General features: G+C 45.5%; 1 protein-coding gene across 1 annotated transcript; it reads right to left on the reverse strand.

Annotated features, from left to right (window-relative positions):
- Positions 1 to 263: 263 nt before the first annotated feature.
- LOC121004047 (WAP four-disulfide core domain protein 3-like) lies at positions 264 to 24,624 on the reverse strand. Its single transcript, XM_040436086.1, has 5 exons — positions 24,461 to 24,624; positions 19,432 to 19,584; positions 16,195 to 16,335; positions 7,112 to 7,249; positions 264 to 537 (listed from the first exon to the last, which is right to left on the reverse strand). The coding sequence occupies exons 1-4, from the start codon at positions 24,534 to 24,536 to the stop codon at positions 7,113 to 7,115; spliced, it is 507 nt and encodes a 168-aa protein (XP_040292020.1). The 5' UTR covers positions 24,537 to 24,624; the 3' UTR covers positions 264 to 537; position 7,112.
- Between the last annotated feature and the right edge of the window lie 205 nt (positions 24,625 to 24,829).

A 24,829-nucleotide genomic window follows, 5' to 3' on the forward strand; every position in this document is an offset into this window, starting at 1 on the left:
AAAGGCTTCTGTTTTGCTTTCAGTCTTAAAATTCTGTTATGTTCCATTATAACTCTGTTATAACAGAACCTATAACGGAATAACATAACATAACACCATAACACCAATGCAAACCCGCCCTTTGAATGGTTCACATTATTTGATCCTCATGTCATGCCTAAATCAGAATGTTATTGATGCTTTTGTCTTGCCAAAGTTTTTGTTTCTATTGCAATACCCACGTCTTCTTTATGGTAACTGACAGAACATGACATTTTTTTTATATTTTCCTTTATTGCAAATTTACTAACAAGACAGACAAGTAAAATTTGCAATAACTCTCATTGTACGTATCTTGAGGGCCAATAGTAAAGTTGATAATAGACAATATATAACTATGGGCAGAAACAAGCATTGGGTATTCTAAATCAGACAACCCCTTTATAATGATACTTATGAAGTCCATATTAACAGATGGATGAAAGCAAAAAGAAGAAGCATTGTATGTCTTGGTGTAATAGGATGTATATGTCCTTGGTCCATTGTCCTGGCCTTAATCTAGGGAAAAATAGGAAAGTAAAATTATGTAAAACCTACATTTTACCATTAAGCATAATACACATTCAGTATGTAGTGTACATCTCAACATATAACTAAGAGTCCATTGCCATTTTATCTAATCACATTTTAAAGGGTTTTCCGGGATTTTGCTATTGGTGATTTATCCTAAGGATAGGTCATCAATATGAGATTGGCAAGGGTTTAACTCCTGACACCCCTAGTAATCAGCTGGTCGAGGAAGCCATGGCCTCCCATAAAAGTTAATGAAGAAAGCTATGTACGTGTGGCCACTTGCCCATGTGAACAGGGCCTCACAACTGGGGAGGGGGCCTGTGGATATGTCATAATGTCCAGATAAGAATTACCATTTAACACTAAATAACTTATTGTCATTTGTCATGTCATCTCTCCATGGCCTACAGTTTGCTGAACAGTCAGTCCCTTAAAACACTTAGGGCTCATTCAGACGACCATAGTGTTTTGCGATCTGCAAATTGGGGATCTGCCAAACACGGATACCGGCCCGTGTGCGTTCCGCAATTTGCGAACTGCACATGGCCGCCACTATGATAGAAAATGCCTATTCTTGTCTGCAATTGCGGACTAGAATAGGACATGCGCTATCTATTTTTTGTGGGGCCACGGAACGTAACCACGGATGCGAATAGCCCACGGTGCACTGTCCACATCTTTTGCGGTCCCATTGAAATGAATGGGTCCGCACCAATTCCGCAAGATTGCGAAACGGATGCTGACCCATTCATACGGTCGTCTGAATGAACCCTTATTTTGATATTTTCGTAAAATTGCACTTTACGTTAATGTGCACCAAACCCCTTAATTCTAGCAGGACCAGCTGTGTATGGGAGAGATCCAAGTCTCCTCAGACAACAGATGCGGGGGAAAAGGATTGGGCGTGCCTAGAGAGAAATCATGAAGATACTAACAAGAAAAACTGTTGTCACGGCCATTACGAGTATTGTGCTTGATCTCATTAAAGTCATTTCCAGGCCTCCTATATTAAGGAGCTATCCCCAGGATTCGACTCAAGGCATGCTCACCGATCAGCTGTTGGAAGAGGCCAGCAACGTCATGTTCACCTGTCACATGGACCATGTGCAGCTCAGTCCTACTCAAATGAATGGGGCTGAGCTGCAATACCAAGCACAGCCATGACACAATGTGCTTGCTTAGCTGTGAAAAGGCCACAGCACTCGGAGCCCCGCAGCCTGTTCAAAATGCTGATCGGTGGGGGTGGCATGAGATAATGGTGACCTATGCTGAGCATTGGTCATAAATATATGATTCCCAGAAACCTCCTTTAAAGACCTTTTTGGGGGATTCGAAAGAAGGTCTGCTTTTTTCCCCCCAGAAACAGCTCTTCTCAATGGTTTTTACTTGGCCATGCAGCTCAGTCACATAACACTTGAAACACAGACACGGCTCAATGACAAGAGGGACACTAATTCTGGATATCCCCTTTAACACTGTCCTTCAATTTGACTCAGTCAGGTTTACTACTCCAGATATAGTTAGTTAAAGGCTTACCATACAACGGAGTAGTGCAGACTGTACTGCAGCACTTATCACCCTCACAGTCAGACCTCATGCACACGACCGTAGTTCTGGTCTGCATCCGAGCCGCAGTTTTGGCGGCTCGGGTGTGGACCCATTCACTTCAATGGGGCCGCAAAAGATGCGGACAGCACTCCGTGTGCTGTCCGCATCCGTTGCTCCGTTCCGTGGCCCCGCCAAAAAAATATAACATGTTCTATTCTTGTCCGTTTTGCGGACAAGAATAGGCATTTCTACAATGGGCCGCCCGTTCCGTTCCGCAAATTGTGGAAAGCAAATTCCGTTTGCATGTAGCCTCATAGTCAGTTTACACGGGTTTCCCTTCTCTTGTGGCTCCGCAGATACCTCTGGACATTTACCAGACGGTAAATAAATGAGAATGATCAGACGGCTCTTGTCAAAACCCACCGGTGGACATTCATATACTGTAGGTACCTGTCATGATAAATAATGCATATTCACCCATTCATTTCACATTGGCAGATAATTGCCCAAAAAGAGTGTACAATCAATGATATAGCAAGCTGACTGGCACACATTTAAAGCACAACTGTCACCGTGATCATGCAATCGGCGGACAGCATGTTATAGAGCAGGAGGATCTGAGCAGATTAATACATAGTTTTGGGGGAATAAAATCAGCAAAACCTGAGATTTATACATTTACTAGCTGAAGGACTCGGCTTCGTTTGGGTATATTTAATCTATTTCATTTAATGTTTGTGTGTGTCGCTAAAAGATATCAAACCTATCCATTATAACAGTGACATGTACAGCACTCCGCCCCCGAAACAGTAACCTCCAGAGCCCCCACCCCTTAACACTGACCCCCCCACAGTGCCCCGTCCCTTAATATTGGACCTCCACAGCAGCCCAACTCCTTAACGTTGACCTTTACAGCAGCCTTCCCCTTTAACCGTGACTTTCACAGCATACCACCCCCTTGACAGCGACCTCCACAGTGGACCGTCCCCTTAACAGTGGCCTTTACTGGATCGGGGGCGTGTCCTTTTGAACAGCTCACTCTAAGACAACAGCACTGTACTGTCTGAGTGCGAGCTAGAGGGAGAAAGTCACCCTCTCTCCCACCTCTGCAGCTGACAGAAGTTGATTTATAACTTAATTTTTTCAATCCCCGTCGGCTGAGGAGTGGAGGGGGCATGGCCTAACCAGATCGGGCGTGGCTTAGTGGGACCTAGAAGTTAATTTTTAACTTCATTTTTTCAATCTCAGTCAGCTGAGGAGTGGGAGGGGGCGTGGCCTAACTGAATCGGGACGTGTCCTTTTGAACAGCTCACTCTAAGACAGCATCACTGTGCTGTCGAGTGTAAGCTGCAGGGAGAAAGTCACCCTCCCTCCCAGCCCTGCAGCTGACAAAAGTTGATTCTTACCTTCATTTTTTTCAATCCCCGTTGGCTCAGGAGTGGGAAGGGGCCTAACCAGATAAGGGGCGTGGCTTAGTGGGACCTGGGGGCGAGGTTTTAAGTCTTTTGAGGGTGGACACATTGTGGCAGGGGGCGTGTCTGGGCTCCTTACTGGAAGTGTGACGCCCCTCTGGGCACCTAACTGGCTCATTTGCATACCAAATAAACTGGATTTTCAGAGGATGAAAACATCTGTTGCTGGAACAAAGGCACATCTTACAATAAGGTACTAAGTGCTATTAGGCCATGGCTTTACTGCAATAGCGATTATCCTGGTGACAGATTTCCTTAAAGCTCTCCTACAGCAGTGAAGATAAATGGCTGGGTTGTTATGGAAACCTGGAGTAAAACTGTATGTGGAGGCTGGAGGACCTGCGAGCTTCTATTGGCTAATGAATTTTTTGGGAATATCTCGGGAACGGTACGTCCTAGAGAGCTGAGACTAAAACCTTCCCAGACACCTGATGTACCTGTGTGCCAAATTTCGTGATTGTAAATGAGACGGTGCAGATTCCTTTAGCAGACATACACACACACACACACACACACACTCAGCTTTATATATTAGATATCTCTGCTCTTGTTATTGTCAAGTGGGCGGTACCGCTCAACGATTCACAGCTTTGCAGGATTGGGTCTCATGCACACGACCATATTTTTTTTCTGGTTCCGTTCCGTTTTTTATGCAGCCCATATGTGGAATCATTCACTTTAATGGGTCTGCAAAAAAATGGAACATGTCCATGACCATGTGCTATTCTTGTCTGTGTGCATTCCGTATGTCCGCAAGTCCATTCCGCAAAGATACATATAGCTGTAATATAGCTTAGGGCTCTTTCACACCTGCGTTATTGTCTTCCGGCATAGAGTTCCGTCGTCGGGGCTCTATGCCGGAAGAATCCTGATAAGGATTATCCTAATGCATTCTGAATGGAGAGTAATCCGTTCAGGATGCATCAGGATGTCTTCAGTTCCGGTACGGAACGTTTGTTGGCCGGAGAAAATACCGCAGCATGCTGCGCTTTTTGCTCCGGCCAAAAATCCGGAACACTTGCCGCAAGGCCGGATCCGGAATTAATGCCCATTGGAAGGCATTGATCCGGATCCGGCCTTAAGCTAAACGTCGTTTCGGCGCATTGCCGGAGCCGACATTTAGCTTTTTCAGAGTGGTTACCATGGCTGCCGGGACGCTAAAGTCCTGGCAGCCATGGTAAGTGTAGCGGGGAGCGGGGGAGCAGTGTACTTACCGTCCGTGCGGCTCCCCGGGCGCTCCAGAGTGACGTCAGGGCGCCCCAAGCGCATGGATCACGTGATCGCATGGATCACGTCATCCATGCGCATGGGGCGCTCTGACGTCATTCTGGAGCGCCCCGGGAGCCGCACGGACTGTAAGTATACTGCTCCCCCGCTCCCCGCTCCTACTATGGCAACCAGGACTTTAATAGCGTCCTGGGTGCCATAGTAACACTGAAAGCATTTGGAAGACGGTTCCGTCTTCAAATGCTTTCAGTACACTTGCGTTTTTCCGGATCCGGAGTGTAATTCCGGCAAGTGGAGTACACGCCGGATCCGGACAACGCAAGTGTGAAAGAGGCCTTAGATACATATAGCTGTGATATAGCTTAGATACATATGGCCATCATATGGCTTAGATACATATAGCTACCATGTGGCTTAGATACATATAGCCGTCATATAGCTTAGATACATATGGCTGTCATATAGCTTAGATACATATAGCTGTCATATAGCTTAGATACATATAGCTGTCATATAGCTTAGATACATATAGCCGTCATATAGCTTAGATACATATAGCCGTCATATAGCTTAGATCCATATAGCCGTCATATAGCTTAGATCCATATAGCCGTCATATAGCTTAGATACATATAGCCATCATATAACTTAAATACATATAGCTGCCATGTGGCTTAGATACATATAGCCATCATATAGCTTAGATCAGGGGTGCACAACGTTTTCTGGGTGGGGGCCACATTGTCAGACTGAAGGAATAACAAGGGCCGAAAATAAAAGTTAAAGGGGTATTAACAAGTGAAATACTGTATTTATTGCAGATTGTACACAGTTATATATCATAAATGTCTAGTTATACCTCCAGGACTCCCATCTAATGGGAGAATACATAAGAAATGCATGTGAGCAGCCACAAGACATAGGCATACATGTCTGTTACCAGATGGTTGGGGGCCGCACAGAATGGTATCAAGGGCCGCATGTGGCCCCCGGGCCGCAGGTTGTGCACCCCTGGCTTAGATACACATAGCTGTCATATAGCTTAGATACATATAGCTGCCATAGAGCTTAGATACATATAGCCGTCATATAGCTTAGATACATATAGCCGTCATATAGCTTAGCTAGACATAGCTGTCATATAGCTTAGATACATATAGCTGTCATATAGCTTAGATACATATAGCTGCCATAGAGCTTAGATACATATAGATGTCATATAGCTTAGATAGACATAGCTGTCATATAGCTTAGATACATATATCTGCCATAGAGCTTAGATAGACATAGCTGCCATATAGCTTAGATACATATAACTGCCATATAGTATAGATACATATAGCTGTCATATAGCTTAGATAGACATAGCTGTCATATAGCTTAGATACATATAGCTGCCATAGAGCTTAGATACATATAGATGTCATATAGCTTAGATAGACATAGCTGTCATATAGCTTAGATACATATAGCTGCCATAGAGCTTAGATAGACATAGCTTTCATATAGCTTAGATACATATAGCTGCCATAGAGCTTAGATACATATAGCTGCCATAGAGCTTAGATACATATAGCTGCCATAGAGCTTAGATACATATAGATGTCATATAGCTTAGATCTTAGAAGATCTTCTGCCTTTGTGAGCTAGGATGCGCAGAGCAGGGGGCGGGGAAGGTCAGATTGTTCACACCCACAAATATTCATGAGGGAGAGCTCAGGCTTTGCTGTTACACGCCCCCACAGCTTTGCTGCAGCTTGTAAATTGTAATTTACTCGATGATGTCTGATTTTCATTTTTTGCATTAATCATGGGATAACCCTTTAAGCATGTACACAGGCAGACACCATACTACGATCATGCAAGCAAGAGAAGGAATCATATCAAAATAGACAAAGCTCCCTGAGAAACCCTTCAGGGCGTCCAGCTGTTTAATCCCGGTTTGAGCCCAGTATCATCATTTACGTACAAAACTTCTTATGGTTTTATACTTGTCCAGGTCTATTTGCCTCTTTCATTACTGTGTTATTTGAATATTGCTGGCCGCCCTTACGTCCTTTTGCCACTAGGTGTCCCCTTTCGTCCTTCTTTTAATTGTGTGCATTGCTTTTAGCCTAGATTTGACCTTTTTGTGTACGGTCTTTAATAAAGCTATATATTTTTAGATGATTCCTTCTCCTGCATGATCACGTCATATATTAGACAACATATGTGTGTTTGGCATCGTTATACAGAGAGAATTCAAGGACTCATTATCCCTGAAGACTGCGGACTCATTGATATCAACCTTATTAAAGCCTATCACTATTTACCTTACAGCGGCTTCATGCATTTTACTGTACATACTGGTTGGCAACACTTTTCATCACCCTGGCATCCAGAGTCACCATTACAATATGGGCGTTCCGCAATTAAACAAGATGGCCTTATTCCGCAGGAACCTTTTTTCTCTACAAAAAAAAGTCTAAATCAGAACACAGCAACAGAGACAAAGATATATAGTGAAGCAATTAATAAGAAACCGTTGCAGTTGAGAGAATGTTTTATATGATTCCGGCACTCTGGGTTTCTGTTATGGGGATCTAAGGCTGGAAGATGGCACAGAAAAATTTTCTGCATATACCGGTCCAGCCTTACCCTCTCCATGGTTTGAGAGGTATGTATGCTGAGGTAAGTACTGCAGTCACTCGGTGGTTCACTGCTAAAGTTTTTAAATGGTTCACTTTGAATGCTGTTAAAATGTTTGCTGTGATGCCAGATGTGCAATTTCAGTGGTGCAAGTGGTGAACTGGCCAAGCTCAGGCTGATCGAAAGGTGAATCCCCTAGTCCTCCACCCCCTGCACTACTGGCACATGGCAAAGTACTCTGACTGCACTACATACAGGTACGCAGCATATGGTATCTCAGCCAGCCTTTGCCTCCATATAAAAAACTGGGAAGATTATCAAACACATTTCCCAGTTTATTATTATAGATGCATCAGGCGGCTGACATATGTTGTAGAGACAGAAGCAGGCCAGCTAGGACCCCCTTTCCCCTGTCTTCTTGCAGTCACTGCAGGGGCCCCATAATCTAGCATCTTGCACCATCTTGCTGCCTGCCTGAGTGTGGGCCCTAGGCACCCCAGTCCGACACTGAAACTGGCTTATCTACACACTATGGGGATCATTTACTATCAGAAATATGCCTATATTAGGTGTATTTGTCACGCCGATTGCAGAGCAAAGATTATTTTCTGCTGCAATCTGCGATTTATTTCCCTGTTCATGCCAGGTCTATAAAAGTGGGCTTGGTGGGGAAGGGTACGGGCCGGCAGGCGTAGAAAATGGTCTAAATGTAAGCCAGCAAGGAAGCTTACATTTAGACCAGCACTGGATACGACGAAGTTATGTAGAGGCCGGCGCCAGGTGTAAATTTCAGTTCTGGCACGCAGGCGGCCTGAGATAAATCTTCCTCTAAGCGTTAGGTTGAACTGTCAGACTATTGAGCGATGCCATCAGGTTTTAAATCCGTAATAAACAGGATGCCTATTAGTTGGCATGTAGTTACCCGACAGCAGAGATGCAGATTGATATGGTGGGACAATATGTCTGGCACTTAATGGGCATTGTGTCAAGCAATGTGCAGCATCATTGCCAATTTTAGGGGCACATTAGACTGGCACTGGTGGGCCATTGTCACTGGGTTAAGAGCTGGAGTATATGAGTAGAGATGAGCGAAGTTGACGAAGTGGAATTCAATTTGAATTACAGGTTTTATTCGATTCGCACCAAATCCGAATTTCCTCACGATGGCTGCTGCACATGTGAGGACATGAGGACACAGCCCTATAAATAGCCTCAGCCATCTTGGATTCTGACATTTACCAGTGTACTTAGTGCAGGGAGAGACGTCAACAGGCTCTAGGGACAGTGGTAGAAAAAACTTCATTGTGCTAAAAAAAACGATTTACAAGTTCAGGGAAAGATTTTTTAAGGTGTAGGGAAAGGATAGGGAGGAATCATTCTACAGAATTTATGTAGAACAGGGATCAGTAGGGGAGGTTACAGCTAGCGTGGCCGGGAGTCAGCAGGGTGGCATCAGTAGGAGGTCATAAGTCAAATGTCACGGCTGAGGATGGGGGAAACCCTCAGCCGTGAGGAGCCAGGTGTTGAAGTAGCTACTCGGCCATGAAGCCACAGGACAGGGAGCAGGTCACCTCCTACAGCGTCCCTACCCTGACCCTAACTCCTAACCTGCATGGGCCGACCTTTAAGGTAGGAGGGCCCATGCGCCGGAACCTCGGAGCCCTGTCTTACCCTCCGCAGATCCCTGAGGTAGGAGCTGGGTAAGGCAACCTACTCCTCCTTGACACGGAGGAGCAGGAGCCTCAATGGCCAAGCTGTTGGGAAAAGGGGAACAGAAACAGCAATACGGAAATGGCAGGTGAACAGACATTCACCAACCTGCCACAGCCCTGCTGACTGGATCCCTAAACAGACAGGGATCCAGAACCGTTATGCTGCACAAACACATATGAAAATCCCAACAGACAAACTTGCTACAACACACACATAAAGAGATAGGCATACATAAAACCTTAACTAAAACCTATACTATGAACTATGACCACAGTGGTGGCTCTCACTGGCGGATGAACAAACACAGGAGGCTGCTATCAGCAAGCATGCTGAAGCAACCAACTGAGCTCTGCAAGAGAGAGGGTCTTTATAGGCCCAAGTGGCCACACCCAAGGATTGGACACACCCAGTGACATCACACACACACTGGGAAGGAAGTTAACCCTTCCAGTAACACAGAAGGGAAAACAAACATACATAAAGGGAAAGTGCACACAATAACTAACAACAAGTGCACACATACACACATCACACAAAACCGCATGCACAACGTAGCAAGCTGCAATGGCACAGCTCCGACTGCTACGCTGCCCATACACACTGTTGCCAGCGGCAACCACAGGTGAGGCAAATACCACAGCCCTCACCTGTGATTGAACACCAAAGAGAACCGCTGACAACCGCATGCGGTTCAGGAGTCACGGTCATAGCCATGGCCGTGACACTCCCACCCCTCAAAGCCCCCCCACCAATAAAAAAAAAAAAAACGTGAGGGACTCACACAAGGGGATGGGAGAAGGGGACGTCCACTCTCAGACACGGTTCCCAAAATGTCACTGTCAGCTGCATCCTCTCCCAGCACACAACACAGCCAGTCCGACGAGGCCTGCAGCCCGCACCAGTGACCCAGGGAGGAGAACCACAGAGAGATGGACGAGGGGACTCTCCACTCCCGTCCCCACTCCAGTCGCTGCCAGCAGACACTCCTAACCAGCACGCAGCCGGACCACTTACGGAGTGCTGCCAGCAGACGACCAGAGATGGGAACATGGAGAGGGACGAGGGATCCCCAACACGGACACGGAAGGTAAGGTGGCGGGGAATAAGCCACCAACCGTGCCGTTAACGGAGAACCCCCAGGAACGCTCTCCCTCCGGAGAACGCGCATGCAGACCACAAGGGTATGGCACTGCATGCTGCACCCTCTTTCGAAGGTATGCATACCGCATACCAGACACACACCACGTGTAGTAAAATCAGGGGGACGCCACACGAGGCAACGGTGAAGGGATGGCGGGGAAACGCCACTCACCGCGCCATCAGAGGCGAAACCCCCAGAACGCTCTCCCTCCGAAGAGCGCGCATGTACCCCTTCACAGACGGCGGTACATGCTACACCCTCTTTCGAGGGAAGCATACTCCCACCCCTCAAAGCCCCTCCCAACAACAAAAGGGGAAAGTTGATGAGGCATAAAAAACAGTGGGAGGGGAAAGACAAACAAAAGGGGACACCAACACGGACAACGGTGAGCGAGGAATGGCGGGGAATGCCACTCACCGCGCCGTAAATGGTGAGCCCCATAACGCTCTCCCTCTGGAGAACGCGCATGCACCACATCCGCAGATAGCGGTGCATGCTTTACCCTCTTTCGAGGGAATGCCACGCGGGAAGCCTCTGTGGTCATACTGTCACGGCTGAGGATGGGGGAAACCCTCAGCCGTGAGGAGCCAGGTGTTGAAGTAGCTACTCGGCCATGAAGCCACAGGACAGGGAGCAGGTCACCTCCTACAGCGTCCCTACCCTGACCCTAACTCCTAACCTGCATGGGCCGACCTTTAAGGTAGGAGGGCCCATGCGCAGGAACCTCGGAGCCCTGTCTTACCCTCCGCAGATCCCTGAGGTAGGAGCTGGGTAAGGCAACCTACTCCTCTTTGACACGGAGGAGCAGGAGCCTCAATGGCCAAGCTGTTGGGAAAAGGGGAACAGAAACAGCAATACGGAAATGGCAGGTGAACAGACATTCACCAACCTGCCACAGCCCTGCTGACTGGATCCCTAAACAGACAGGGATCCAGAACCGTTATGCTGCACAAACACATATGAAAATCCCAACAGACAAACTTGCTACAACACACACATAAAGAGATAGGCATACATAAAACCTTAACTAAAACCTATACTATGAACTATGACCACAGTGGTGGCTCTCACTGGCGGATGAACAAACACAGGAGGCTGCTATCAGCAAGCATGCTGAAGCAACCAACTGAGCTCTGCAAGAGAGAGGGTCTTTATAGGCCCAAGTGGCCACACCCAAGGATTGGACACACCCAGTGACATCACACACACACTGGGAAGGAAGTTAACCCTTCCAGTAACACAGAAGGGAAAACAAACATACATAAAGGGAAAGTGCACACAATAACTAACAACAAGTGCACACATACACACATCACACAAAACCGCATGCACAACGTAGCAAGCTGCAATGGCACAGCTCCGACTGCTACGCTGCCCATACACACTGTTGCCAGCGGCAACCACAGGTGAGGCAAATACCACAGCCCTCACCTGTGATTGAACACCAAAGAGAACCGCTGACAACCGCATGCGGTTCAGGAGTCACGGTCATAGCCATGGCCGTGACATCAAACGTGCCCGGGGGTAGACCACCCGCTTCGCAGGAGCCTACCTGCCCGGAAAGTAGTGATGCAGGGGTTCATAGAAGCAGCGTCGGTAGCAGTCAGTCAGCTCGGAGTGTTGGGGGTAAAATCACCTACTCGGCGGTGTGGCAGTTTTTTGAGAAGCCACCGGAGGAGGTGAACATGGCCATATGTAGAATCTGTGGGCAGAAGGTGAAGAGTGGCACCATGTGGCACGTGGCAATATTTGCACCACGGCCCTGCTTCAACACATGCAGGATCACCATAAAGTGGCCTGCGAGAACCGTGGCTCTGATGTGGTGGTCCAGCCTGCCTCAGCAACCGCTGCATCACCCAGTGGCACGCACCCGGGTTCCACCACCTCAGCAGAAGGGAGCTGTCTGTCCTTCCCATCATCTGCTGGTCCTGATGCTCCTGCTCCTTGCCCTCCTACTCCTCCTGAGTCATTCCGTCAGCAATCGATCACTGATGTGATTGCCAAGAAACAACAGTATGCATGCATTCATCCAATGGCCCAGAAGCTGAATGTGCTCCTATCCAAGTTGCTCGTGCTGCAGTCCCTCCCTTTCCAAGTGGTGGACTCTGCACCTTTCAGAAAACTGATGGCTTGTGCAGAGCCGAGATGAAGAGTCCCAAGCTGTCATTTCTTTGCCAAAAAGGCACCAGCTACATGTAGAACAGAAGGTGGGCCGGTCCTTGAGCCTGTTTGTGTCTGCCAAAGTGCACGGCAGGGCCGACGTGTGGAGCTGTAACTACAGTCAGGGACAATACATGTCCTTTACGGCCCACTGAGTGAATGTGGTTCCTTCATAGCCAGACCAGCAACTTGGCCAGGTGACGCCGCTTCCGCCTCCACGTTGCCACGCCGTTGGTCCTGCGACAATGTCTGCCTCTGCCTCCTCATCCTCCACCGTGTACCTAGCCTCCACTGCAGGGACAATTCACAGGGGCCCTCCAGCATACCACATGTGCAGGGCACGGCGGTGTCATGCTGTTCTGCACCTTTTCCTGAGCGAACAAAGTCACACAGGGGACGAACTGCTCCGTGTCCTTCAGCAAGAAATCGAATCCTGGCTTTCTCTGTGACAACTCAAAATCGGAACCATGGTGACCGAAAACGGGAAGAACATGGTGTCGGTGCTGCGTCAAGGAGGGCTGAGCCATGCGCCCTGCATGGCACACGTGTTCAGTTTGGTTGCCGAGCGGTTCCTGAAGTCTTCCACCCATCTGCAAGACATCCTAAAAATGGCCAGGAAACTTTGCATGCACTTCAGCCACTCATACACTGCAAAGCACACCCTCTTTGAGCTGCAGCGGCAGAACGGCATCCCCCGACATAGGCTGATATGCTACTTTTCCACCTGTTGTAATGCCACCCTCCATATGTTGGACCAACTATACGAAAGGCCATAAACGATTTCTTGATGATCCAAGCGGACAGGAGTACTCCCCTGTTTGATGTCAGTCAGTGGCAGCTCATGCATGACACCTGCCGTTTGCTCAGGCCCTTTAAGGAGGCCACGTTATTTGTCAGTCGCCAGGACTACGGGATGAACAATGTCATTCCACTGCTTCATGTCCTGGAACAGATGCTGGTAAATCTGGCTGGTCAGGGGACTGGAGACATGGTGCCTAGATCTCACGGCCACATGAGCCCTGTGGGGGCTGAACTGGAGGAGGAGGAGAAGGAGGACATTGGAGAACAATCAATGTGTAGCGAAATGGGTGGTTTTGACAAGCAAGTGACAGGAGAGGAGGAGCAGGAGCAGCCAGAGGAGCTACAGGGCGATGAGGAAGATGAGGCAGAGGACCCAGACACACCGTAGCAGTATGCAGTGCAGGTGGAGGCAGGGAGTCCCTCCGAGTCACTTGCACAAATGGCCCAATGCATGCTTACTTGCTTGCGCAGTGACAGCCAAATTGTCACCATTCGGCAGAGGGATGAATTCTAGCTCTCCATCCCTCGCCAACGATCCAAAATGGGGGACCTTTTTTACACCTGCTGAGAGGGAGGACAAACTGAACTACTAGATTGACATCCTATGTCAGTTGGCCGCTGCCTATCTGCGCCATCGTCCATCCTCTCGCAGGTATGACCAGGGGGGCCCTCTGCGCTCACGTTCCACTGCCATGGCTGCTGGGAAAGGGGTGGGGTGGCAGGAGTTTACCTCCAATAGGGTGTACTAGGGATACTGCCCGGGAACAGGGAAAGGTACCCGGACCGGGGCAAGTACTTCGTATAGATAGGCAGGGTATTCTCAGTCCCTTCCCCCTGGAAAGGGTGCATTAGGGACTTACACTCCCATGTCCTATATACGCTGAAGTTAATCATTGGCATTGTTCCTGATTGGTACCACCATCCTTGGGATCCTTTTCATCTCCAGTATATAAAGGATATCCGTCTCCTTGAAGCTCATCATATTGGAAGATACCTGATCATTAACCTGCATAGCCATCGATGGGTAAGAGCGTTCCTTTTTATACATATATATAGGCACCAATCAGTGTATGTTCGTCTAGGCCCAATATGGGCTGTCTATTTATGTTCTTGTTGGTTCTTACCGTGACACAGCGTAGTCATTTTAACATTATTATTATTAAATGTTAAGTTTTACCCCCTCTGTCCCCTAGGGGATCAGTATTTTTGTATTTTCATTTGTGTCTTGGAAGAACAGGTCATCTCAGTGCTGTCACTATTCCAGGGATCTTTAGAGTTAGTAGGGCCCGAGGTTCCTGTGTATGAGCCCTCCTACCATCTGGGTCCGCTCATACGGATAGGAGTCAGGGCGAGGATTAGGGATGCTTTAGGAGGTTACTTGCTCCATTTTCCGGGTGTCTATTCCCGTTTACCTTCGGTGTTCGGTGGGGAGTTTCCCCCCACTCCCCACTGTGACACCTCCACACTATGTCACCTTGCCACTCTGTGGTCTTCTGATGCTGCTGCCACCTCCACACTATGTCACCTTGCAACTCTGTTGCCTCCTCATGCTGCTGCCACCTCCACACTATGCCACCTTGCCACTCTTTGGTCTCCTCATGCTGCTGCCACCTCCAGACTACCTTGCCACTCCTTTCGGCCTGGCTGACATCATCATTTATTTGACCCTTCTTCTGATCTGTCAGAAGGAAGTAAAAATGAGACGCACAACGGATCCTCTCTGTGTAGCAGCTGTAAGGCCTGTATGGTCCCATCAGAATTGACTTGTGATTTGGTAGCCAAAAGCAGGAGTGGGTACAAAACACAGAAGACATGCAAGTATTCCATTCACATGTTATCTCTGTTTTGGGTCCACTCCTGTTTTTTTGGCTTTAACAATACTGATGGATTGCTGACCGAGTGAAGGCGGATGCTCAACAGACAGGATCTGTTTTTTGTGGGTTAGTGTTCTGACGGATCAGAGGAAGGGCAAAATAATCATTGACGTCAACACAAACTTACTGCTGACACCCACTCCACTCTGTCAGGGGGGCTCTACTTGTATAAGCATTTAATAGAACAGGTACTGTAGACATCTATGTGGAATCAGCTGATGAAGGTGTGAAAGGAGTATGCTTCTTCTTGGCGCTAACATCGACCTGTAAGGCTGAGTTCATACTTGAGTTATTTGGTCAGTTTTGGCCCTGTGACTGCCCAGATAAGTGAAGTGTGCAGTGATTCTAAGAGCGACACCTGTCATCTGCATATCATACAGACTCGCAGTATTATTTCAGTACCACAGCAGACTCCCGATGCGTGTTACTGCAAGGCTCAGTGTTCTACACCACTATAAAGGCTCTCTGCAGCCAGGAAATAGCCGTTTTTTTAACCCGATTCGGTGCGAATAAATTCGGATCGAACCAAACTTTTTCGAAAAAATCCACGAACCAGCCAAATCGAATTTTTTTTTAATTCTCTCATCTCTATATATGAGCTACTGGGACGTTTAGGTCTCATGACAATCAGTTGGTGCAATGGAGCATTTAAGTTAAGTGCTGCATTTTAATCCTCTGAGGTACTTTTTAAGTGGTTTTCTGTGGTCTTGTGTGTGTTCGTTGTTGGTATGATGGACATGGGCTGAGGTTTATTTGGGATGGGCTGGATTCTCCTTTTAGGCAGACATTGGCTGTTTCTGTATGAAAAATACTTCATGTTATTCAAGCAGTGATTGAAGTGAAACCTCCACATCCTCTGGACAAAGAGGTTTTTGCTGCCGCTGAGGTGTGTATCATTAGGAATTACATAATGTCTACATGAAGTCACCTGCAAGTTGCAACCTTCTGCTTAATAATGGTGTCTAATATACTGATCATTTATCATTATTCTAGATATATCACTGCTGGGTGAGTAATGATAACGGAATGAAAAGGAAGGGTATATAAAATGAAAAAAATATATATAAGTATAACCTACCTCCAACAGAGGGCAGACAGGTCTTTCCACAGCCCTTAAAGCAACATTTAATTCCAGGAGCGCACTCGCTGTCAGAGGTGCACATATCATTACAGCGCTTAGTGGTTTTATTGGGGTTTTCAGGGCATGTGCCACCCCTCTCTGTACACACAGAAAGAATCATGGACATAGTAAGTGAATTCCATAGCATAGAAAATTACAACTACAAAAAAAACAAATGCAAATCTAATACATGATCGCTAACCCCCAAGCTTTGTTTATGTCCAAGTGCATTTCAACCTAAAATCACATAACTTAAAGGGGTTGTGGACCTTTTAATAAGTGATGGCTTATCCTGAGGATAGGCTATGACTAGCTGATCAACAGGGGTTCGACACTGCACCCTGCCCATCTGCGTTTTGGCTATAACTCCAGAGAATGAAGCAGACAATCAATGGGAGCAGCGATAACTACCCTGTCACTCCCCACTTGGTAGGAATGGGCTGGTTCTACTTCCTGCCAGGAGGGGGAGATCCAGTCTAGTGAAAGAGATGAGGAGAAGAGGGTGCTTGTTATGATAGTGGGGAAGTAAGGATGGCACATGTCAGAGCTTCTACTCCCAGGAATTGTATCTTACTTCTTTGTGAGACCAACACACCAGAGATATCTGCAAAATTCCAGAGCACAGCTTCAAGAAAGCATCAGTGTAACAAGACAGCGAAATACAGCTTTACAGACACTGCTGTAAGGTGAGGGACAACAGTTCAGACACCACCACCTACCTAAACCATCGCTAGGCCAGACTAACACTAACATCATACTACAGTGGACACAAATATCCACAAGTGTGTGCTAGTGCCAACCTATTGCCATCCAACCAGCCACCATATTTTGTATTTATTGCTGCTGAATGTGCCACAAGTTATATTTTGCACTCAGTAAAAAGAGACTTTTATAAGTTTACTCCTGGCCTAATTCTTCAAACTACTTTCTCACTGCACCAATCTCCAGGGATCAATGGCCTATGGGAGTACACCGTGATACATCTCATCAGGGTCACTACCACTCCTATGCTCTGTCTACACCAATTCCTCATGAGCTTGCTGCAGAGTTATAACCGATCAACCATGCTGAGGATAGGCCATTACTTAACCCCTTTACCCGCACTTTAAAAAAATGTTTTTATATGTCATAGCAGCGTATCAAAGGTTTTGATGATTAGGGCCTGATCTCTAGAATAAGGAGAGAGAGGCACTTACACAGAGGAGACGGAATCAAGACAGACTCATAGAGTTTGTATTGAGACTGTCTCCTGCAGTGAGAAAAGACAACAAGCTATCAAGATTGTGCCAAATTTTGCAGCAATTTACAACAATGTCTAGGTGCTTTGTTATTTGGCACTCTATGACACGTTTACATACTGTAGGCATTGTACAGTGGTATTTGGACAATGTGGACATAGGTGATCTATATGGTTTATTATCTTCTTATTGCTTCTTTGAACTATGTTCTTTTCTCCTTTTTCTGCTTTTGAAACAAATGAGTTAAGAATCTGTCTTCACAGACTGTCAGGCCTTGATAGCAAATATATTGCATAAAAACCACGATGTGTCATGTAATATAAAGTAGCCATAATTCATTAAAAAAGGTTTTCAGGGGAATCATTGTTAGGCTACTTTCACACTAGCGGCAGGACGGATCCGACAGGCTGTTCACCTTGTCGGATCTGTCCTGCCGCTATTTTGCCGTGCCGCCGGACCGCCGCTCCGTCCCCACTGACTATAATGGGGACGGGGGCGGAGCCCCGGCGCAGCACGGCAGTGCACGGCGAAAGGCCGTCGGACTAAAAGTACTGCATGTCCGACTTTTTAGTCCGGCGGCCTCTTACCGCGAACTGCGAATCCGTCTTGAACACAATTGAAAGTCAATGGAGGACGGATCAGTTTTCTATTGTGCCAGATTGTGTCATAGAAAACTGATCCGTCCCCATTGACTTACATTGTGTGTCAGAACGGATCCATTTGGCTCAGTTTCGTCAGACGGACACCAAAGCACTGCAAGCAGCGTTTTGGTATCAGCCTCCAAAGCGAATGGAGACTGAACGGAGGCAAACTGATGCATTCTGAGAGGATCCTTTGCCATTCAGAATGCATTAGGGCAAAACTTATCAGTTTTGGACCGCTTGTGAGAGCCCTGAACGGATCTCACAAATGGAAAGCCAAAACGCCAGTATGAAAGTAGCCTTGGTCTGGTTTCAACTTACAATGGGTCAGAAAAGCCCATTGTATGTTGAAAATATTGTATCTTTAGAGATGAGCGAATTTTTGAAAAGTTCGATTCAGCTGATTCGCCTAATAAAAAAACAAAAATTGGGTTTGTGACAAATTACTTCGTCACGAAGCACATTTTTTTGTAAGTAGCGGGTGCAATGACAGGGAGCTGTGATAGCGCCGCCACCAGTCATTGTACCCCTCAGATGCCGCGTTCAAAAACAGTGTAAAATTAACATAATTTTTTTTTTTTATGAAATTTAACGCCTTCATTTTGCTTGTGACGGGCCGGCCGCCGACATCTTGCTTGAAGATCTGGAGTGAAATCTTACATAGCACAAGATTACGTCATCACGGCGGCCGGTGTGGTAATGTCATACGTCACTGCACATGGAATTTCAGCAGAGATCTTCAATCGAGATGGCGGCTGATGGCCCGTCGCAAGCAAATAGAGGAGGTAAGTATGAATTTATTTATTTTTACACTATTTCAGGTTAAATCGATTCGCTAACATGAAGCACGAGGAAATTCGGCTTCGAGGCGAATCGAATTTATCTTGAAATTCGGATCGAATTCCAGTTCGTGGGATTCGATTCGCTCATCTCTAATATATACACTGTATATATATATATATATATATATATATATATATATATATATATAAAGAAATAAATACACCGCAGCACATCCGTCTGGTGAAAAGTGGTGGGATCCTTTATTCACCCAGCTACCTGGGTGAATAAAGGATCCCACCACTTTTCACCAGACGGATGTGCTGCGGTGTATTTATTTCTTTGTCTATTGACACTTTTGGACCTAGTGTCGACACCGCTGGCACCCAGCATTTTTTACTAGGTGTGCTGCCCTGAATTTGCATCATTCTATATATATATATATATATATATATATATATATATATGTATTTTATTTTATTTTTTTGCGAAATAGATCTTTGCCATTTATTGCTGTATAATGCACATAGACTGACCTTGAGCAGGTGGTTTACAGATTGTGTATCCATTATCTTTGCAGCATTTTTTGTTTCCTAGGCAATTATTGTCATTTTCACAGTCTCTAGTTTTTGTATGATATATTGAAGTAAAGAATCTCTCTGGAGGACACACTCCCGGCTTCACAATCTCTAGAAAAAAGGTCACAGACAAAGCAGTTTACTTAATGTCATTATTTAGTATTCATTTTCACAACTGGTCGCAAAAGCAGATTCACCCAAAATTCAGTGTCTGCCATAGAGACTGATAATTATTATTGGCCTTACTTATTCATGGGAATTGAGGCTTTAAAGAGGACTGTCTGTCCTGTTTTAGAAAATACTTGCATTCCTCATGAAATAAGGATATGGGCTTGTTCAAACGGCCGTGTGTCCCCCGTGGCCATATTGTGGGTCCGCAATACACGGGACACCGGCCGTGTGCATTCTGCATCACGAATGCAGACCCATTTACTTGCAATTTGCGGTCCGCAGCAGGGGCATGGGCAGCACACGTTCGTGTGCAAGAGGCCTAATTCTGGAGAATCTTTCCTCATAACTCTGTTTTGCTGTTCCTTTGTTATTCCTTTTAAAAGTTTCTGAATAAATTAACAGCTGGGTGTTACCATTCCCTAAGGGAGTGTTGTGCCTACACAATCTTACGCTCGCAGCACTGATTGAAAGAGCGTATAGAAACACAACCCCAACTAGTAACACTAAGACCTCATTCACACGGGCGTCATGTTTTTGGCCCGGATAAGATGCGGGTGCGTCGCCGGAAAATGCGCGATATTTCCGCGCGAGTGCAAAACATTGTAATGCGTTTTGCACGCGCGTGAGAAAAATCTGAATGTTTGGTGCCCAAACCCGGTTTGTTAACCCGTTTGGGTTAGGTGCTGTGTAGATTGTATTATTTTCCCTTATAACATGGTTATAAGGGAAAATAATAGCATTCTTAATACAGAATGCATAGTACAATAGGGCTGGAGGGGTTAAATAAGGGGGTTAACAAATTAACTCACCTTAATCTACTTGTTCGCGCAGCCCGGCTTCTCTTCTGTCTTCTTTCTTCAGGACCTGGGTAAAGGACCTGTGGTGACGTCACTGTGCTCATCACATGGTCCATCACATGATCCATCACCATGGTGATGGATCATGTGACGGACCATGTTATGAGCGCAGTGACGTCAACACAGGTCCTTTTCCTGTGCTCAGCAAAAATGAAGACAGAAGAGAAGCCGGGCTGTGCGAACAAGTGGATTAAGGTGAGTTAAATTTTTTTAAATTTTTTTTAACCCCTCCAGCCCTATTGTTCTATGCATTCTGTATTAAGAATGCTATTATTTTCCCTTATAACCATGCAACCGTGCGTGAAAATCGCACCGCATCCGCACTTGCTTGCCTGCGTTGCGTGAAAAACGCACAAAATAGAGCATGCTGCGATTTTCGCGCAACGCACAAGTGATGCGTGAAAATTACCGCTCATGAGCACAGCCCCATAGAAGTGAATGGGTCCGGATTCAGTGCGGGTGCAATGCGTTCACCTCACGCATTGCACCCGCGTGGAAATCTCGCCCGTGTGAAAGGGGCCTAAGGCCATGTGGGAAAATGGTGCGATTTTGACACTAAAACAAGTCAGTTTTTACTGCGATTGCATTCCATGTTTGCGTTTTTTCAGTGCGGGTGCAAAACATTGTAATGCGCGATTGCATTCCATGTTTGCCTTTTTTCCGTGCGGGTGCAAAACATTGTAATGCGTTTTGCACGCGCGTGAGAAAAATTGGCATGTTTGGTACCCAGACCCGAACCCGGACTTCTTCACAGAAGTTCCGGTTTGGGTTAGGTGTTGTGAAGATTGTATTATTTTCCCTTATAGCATGGTTATAAGGGAAAATAATAGCATTCTTAATACAGAATGCATAGTACAGTAGGGCTTGAGGGGTTAAAAAAATAATAATAATAATTTAACTCACGCGCCACCAATGTTTTTAATACGGGGTGGCTTGGGGGGCCACACTGCACCACCAATGAACATAAATCTCTCATTTATTCATATACAGGAGGCGGGAGCTGGCTGCAGAATCACATAGCCGGCTCCCGACCTCTATGAGCGGTAGCTGCAATCCGCGGCACCTGAGGGGTCCACTACCACAGAACGCAGCTACCGCTCATAGAGGTCGGGAGCCGGCTATGTGATTCTGCAGCCAGCTCCCGCCTCCTGTTCAATTTGAATGAATGAGTAAGTCAACATCATTGGTGGCGCAGTGGCCACAGCCCCTCCCCTTCTCTTGTCTTCTCTCCTCTCATTGGCGGCAGCATCACAGGGGGAGGGAGACACTGCTTCCTTCTCCCCTGTGCTGCTGAGGGAACACAGAGAGCGCTGAGCAGCGCGATCTGTGTTCCCCCTATACGTTATCGGAATATCGGCAAAATAGATGCCGATACCAATAACTGTCAAAATCCTGAATATCGGCCGATAATATCGGTAAAACCGATAATCGGTCGATCCCTACTACAAATTCACGCATACCATGAATAACTACCGTATTTATAGTGCAGACATTTCTTATAAGGATTTAATGCTATTTCGGCCAGGTTTATGAAAAGGCTTTACATGGCATGTATAGCAATGTCATTATTAGGGTCGTTTATAAAAACGTTGGCATAAGTGGCTTTATAACAAATTTATTGCTGATAGATATTGGTTTTGGTCACAGACTGGGCACTGCACAGTGAACAATTACATAGAAACATAATAAAAGTGTCACTGACCTCATATTATAACAATACTACTAGCTCAGAATCTAATGTCGTACATAATGTAGGACATTACATTAAAATTATTACATTTATTTAGTCTTGAGAGTCTAAGGTGGGGCATGATTAACCTATACAAATATATAAGTGGGCTGTACAACAATTTGTGATGAAAAGATTTTCCATGTAAAATCTACATAAAAGACAAGGAGGCACTGCCTCCGTCTGGAGAAAAAAAAGTTCAGTCTCCAGAGGCGTCAAGGCTTCTTTACTGTAAGAACTGTGAATCTGTGGAATAGTCTACCTCCGGGAGTGGTCACAGCAGGAACAGTGAACGTTTTTAATAAAGCCCTAGATGAATTCTTAAAATTGAATAACATTAATGCTTACGAAAATATGTAGAAATCGGAATCTCTCTCCCCTTCTTATATTTAACTTATTTTTAAAGAATTATGGATGATTTTATTTTTCATTTTCCATGTCAATATCTATATATAAACAACATAAAATCCTGCAATTTTTGGACTGGCCACTAAATCTAACATTAGGTGCCACTTGTTGGTCTGTACAGATTACTTTACTGCAGTTATCTGCTCATCTGTCATTCTAATCCTGCCTGTAATGGTATCACCTCTTTGTATAGACAGAATCCACCATTCACAAAAGGTGATTGTCAAATCTTATCTATTTTTTCCTTGTACAGTGACCTCTGCACAGGCCACAGAGCATGCCTAGAAAACTATCCCATAGAAGCCAATGAGGTCCCCTCCAGATCACTGTGTCTATTGCCCATTTGGCTGCCGTAAAGCAATTTTCCTAATGTTCTCTAAATGCTGTTAAAGGGAACCTGTCACCGGGATTTTGTGTATAGAGCTGAGCACATTGGTTGCTAGATGGCCACTAGCACATCCGCAATACCCAGTCCCCATAGCTCTGTGTGCTTTTATTGTGAAAAAAAACCGATTTGATACATATGCAAATTACCCTGAGATGAGTCCTGTATGTGAGATGAGTCAGGGACAGGACTCATCTCCAGAAGGATATTGATACTTTGGAGACAGTTCAGAGAAGAGCTACTAAACTGGTACATGGATTGCAGGATAAAACTTACCAGGAAAGATTAAAGGACCTTAACATGTATAGCTTGGAAGAAAGACGAGACAGAGGGCATATGATAGAAACTTTTAAATACATAAAGGGAATCAACAAGGTAAAAGAGGAGAAAATATTTGAAAGAAGAAAAACTGCTACAAGAGGACATAGTTTTAAATTAGAGGGGCAAAGGTTTAAAAGTAATATCAGGAAGTAGAGAGTAGTGGATGCATGGAATAGCCTTCCTGCAGAAGTGGTAGCTGCAAATACAGTGAAGGAGTTTAAGCATGCATGGGAAAGGCATAAGGCCATCCTTCATATAAGATAGGGCCAGGGGCTATCCATAGTATTTTGTATATTGGGCAGACTAGATGGGCCAAATGGTTCTTATCTGCCAACACATTCTATGTTTCTATGTTTCTATGCTCTGTATTTTTACTGTTTTCCATCAGGCAGCTCAACTGACAGCTCCTCATCTCTGACCATTTTTATCTTACTGATAAGAATGTGGCTTAAATACATGTTTATGACCTTTTAGTAATTAAGAGATAAGGTTAATTAGATGACCCAAAGTGAAAGTATGATTCACACAGCTAAACAGTTAACCCTTTATGACAGAATTCAAGGTCCAAAAAAATGTGATGGTAAAGGATCATAATGTGATACTTAAGGATCACACTCTGAGGTCCTAGAAAAATTTGATGCTAAAGGATCACAACTCATGGTCCTACATAATGTATTATTGGATGCTGAACCATGACAATGCCATAAGAATTATCATTATTGAAGGCCACAACAAAGCGATATTGAGTGATCACTGTCCCTGGCTCTACATAAAGGTATGTTAAAGTGTCATTATCCCTAACCTTCTAAAATATGATGCAGTAGTAGGATATACTCTGACCCTACATAATTGGATGAGGTCTCACTTTGTCTTCTCCTACAGTGAGATGCTAAAAATAAGACAATATGGCGCCAATATAAATTGACCCAGTGAGACCAAGTCCCCTGAGCTTCATAAGGAGACAACACCAACTGTTATACATTTTAGGACGGTCAGAATAATTTCAGATGTCAGCCCTAATGTACCCCAGTGTGCATACTACAGACTGTACATTATGTATCATATCTATCTGTTCTATAATAGCGCTACATGTACCATTTACTCTTCAAAACTTACGAGCTGATGATGTTCTCAGGGCAACAACACAAACCAGGAGCCCCAGGAGGGAGGCTTGAATTCCATTCATCTTCATCTCTACGAGAGATATGAGAGCTGTAATGTATCTTAGAGTACCAGGCTCTTATAAATATATAGGCAATGGTAACCTAGGTGTGGAGGGTGGCCTTGCACAAACAAGGAAAATAATTAATCAATGGGATATTGTTTGTGTTACACATCTAAGTAATTATTGCAAAATTTCCCAAATTAACCTTTATGATGTGAACTCTGATTACTCAACTGGGAAGTATTATAGTAACATGCAAAACCTGCTGATCTGATCTGGTTCTATAGTAATGGACCTTTCCTCCATCCTTAGTAAAGACC

This window comes from Bufo bufo, chromosome 6 (genome assembly GCF_905171765.1).
Source record: "Bufo bufo chromosome 6, aBufBuf1.1, whole genome shotgun sequence".
Classification (NCBI taxonomy): Eukaryota; Metazoa; Chordata; class Amphibia; order Anura; family Bufonidae; genus Bufo; species Bufo bufo.

Excerpts from the sequence above, each read along its gene's own strand:
- LOC121004047 (XM_040436086.1), bottom strand. The coding sequence starts at position 24,536 with ATGAAGATGAATGGAATTCAAGCCTCCCTCCTGGGGCTCCTGGTTTGT. Across the intron at positions 19,585-24,460 it reads CCTGAGAACATCATCAGCTC|AGATTGTGAAGCCGGGAGTG; the intron begins GTAAGTTTTGAA and ends CCTTTTTTCTAG. Across the intron at positions 7,250-16,194 it reads CTGTCTGCCCTCTGTTGGAG|AGAAAAAAGGTTCCTGCGGA; the intron begins GTAGGTTATACT and ends TTTTTTTTGTAG.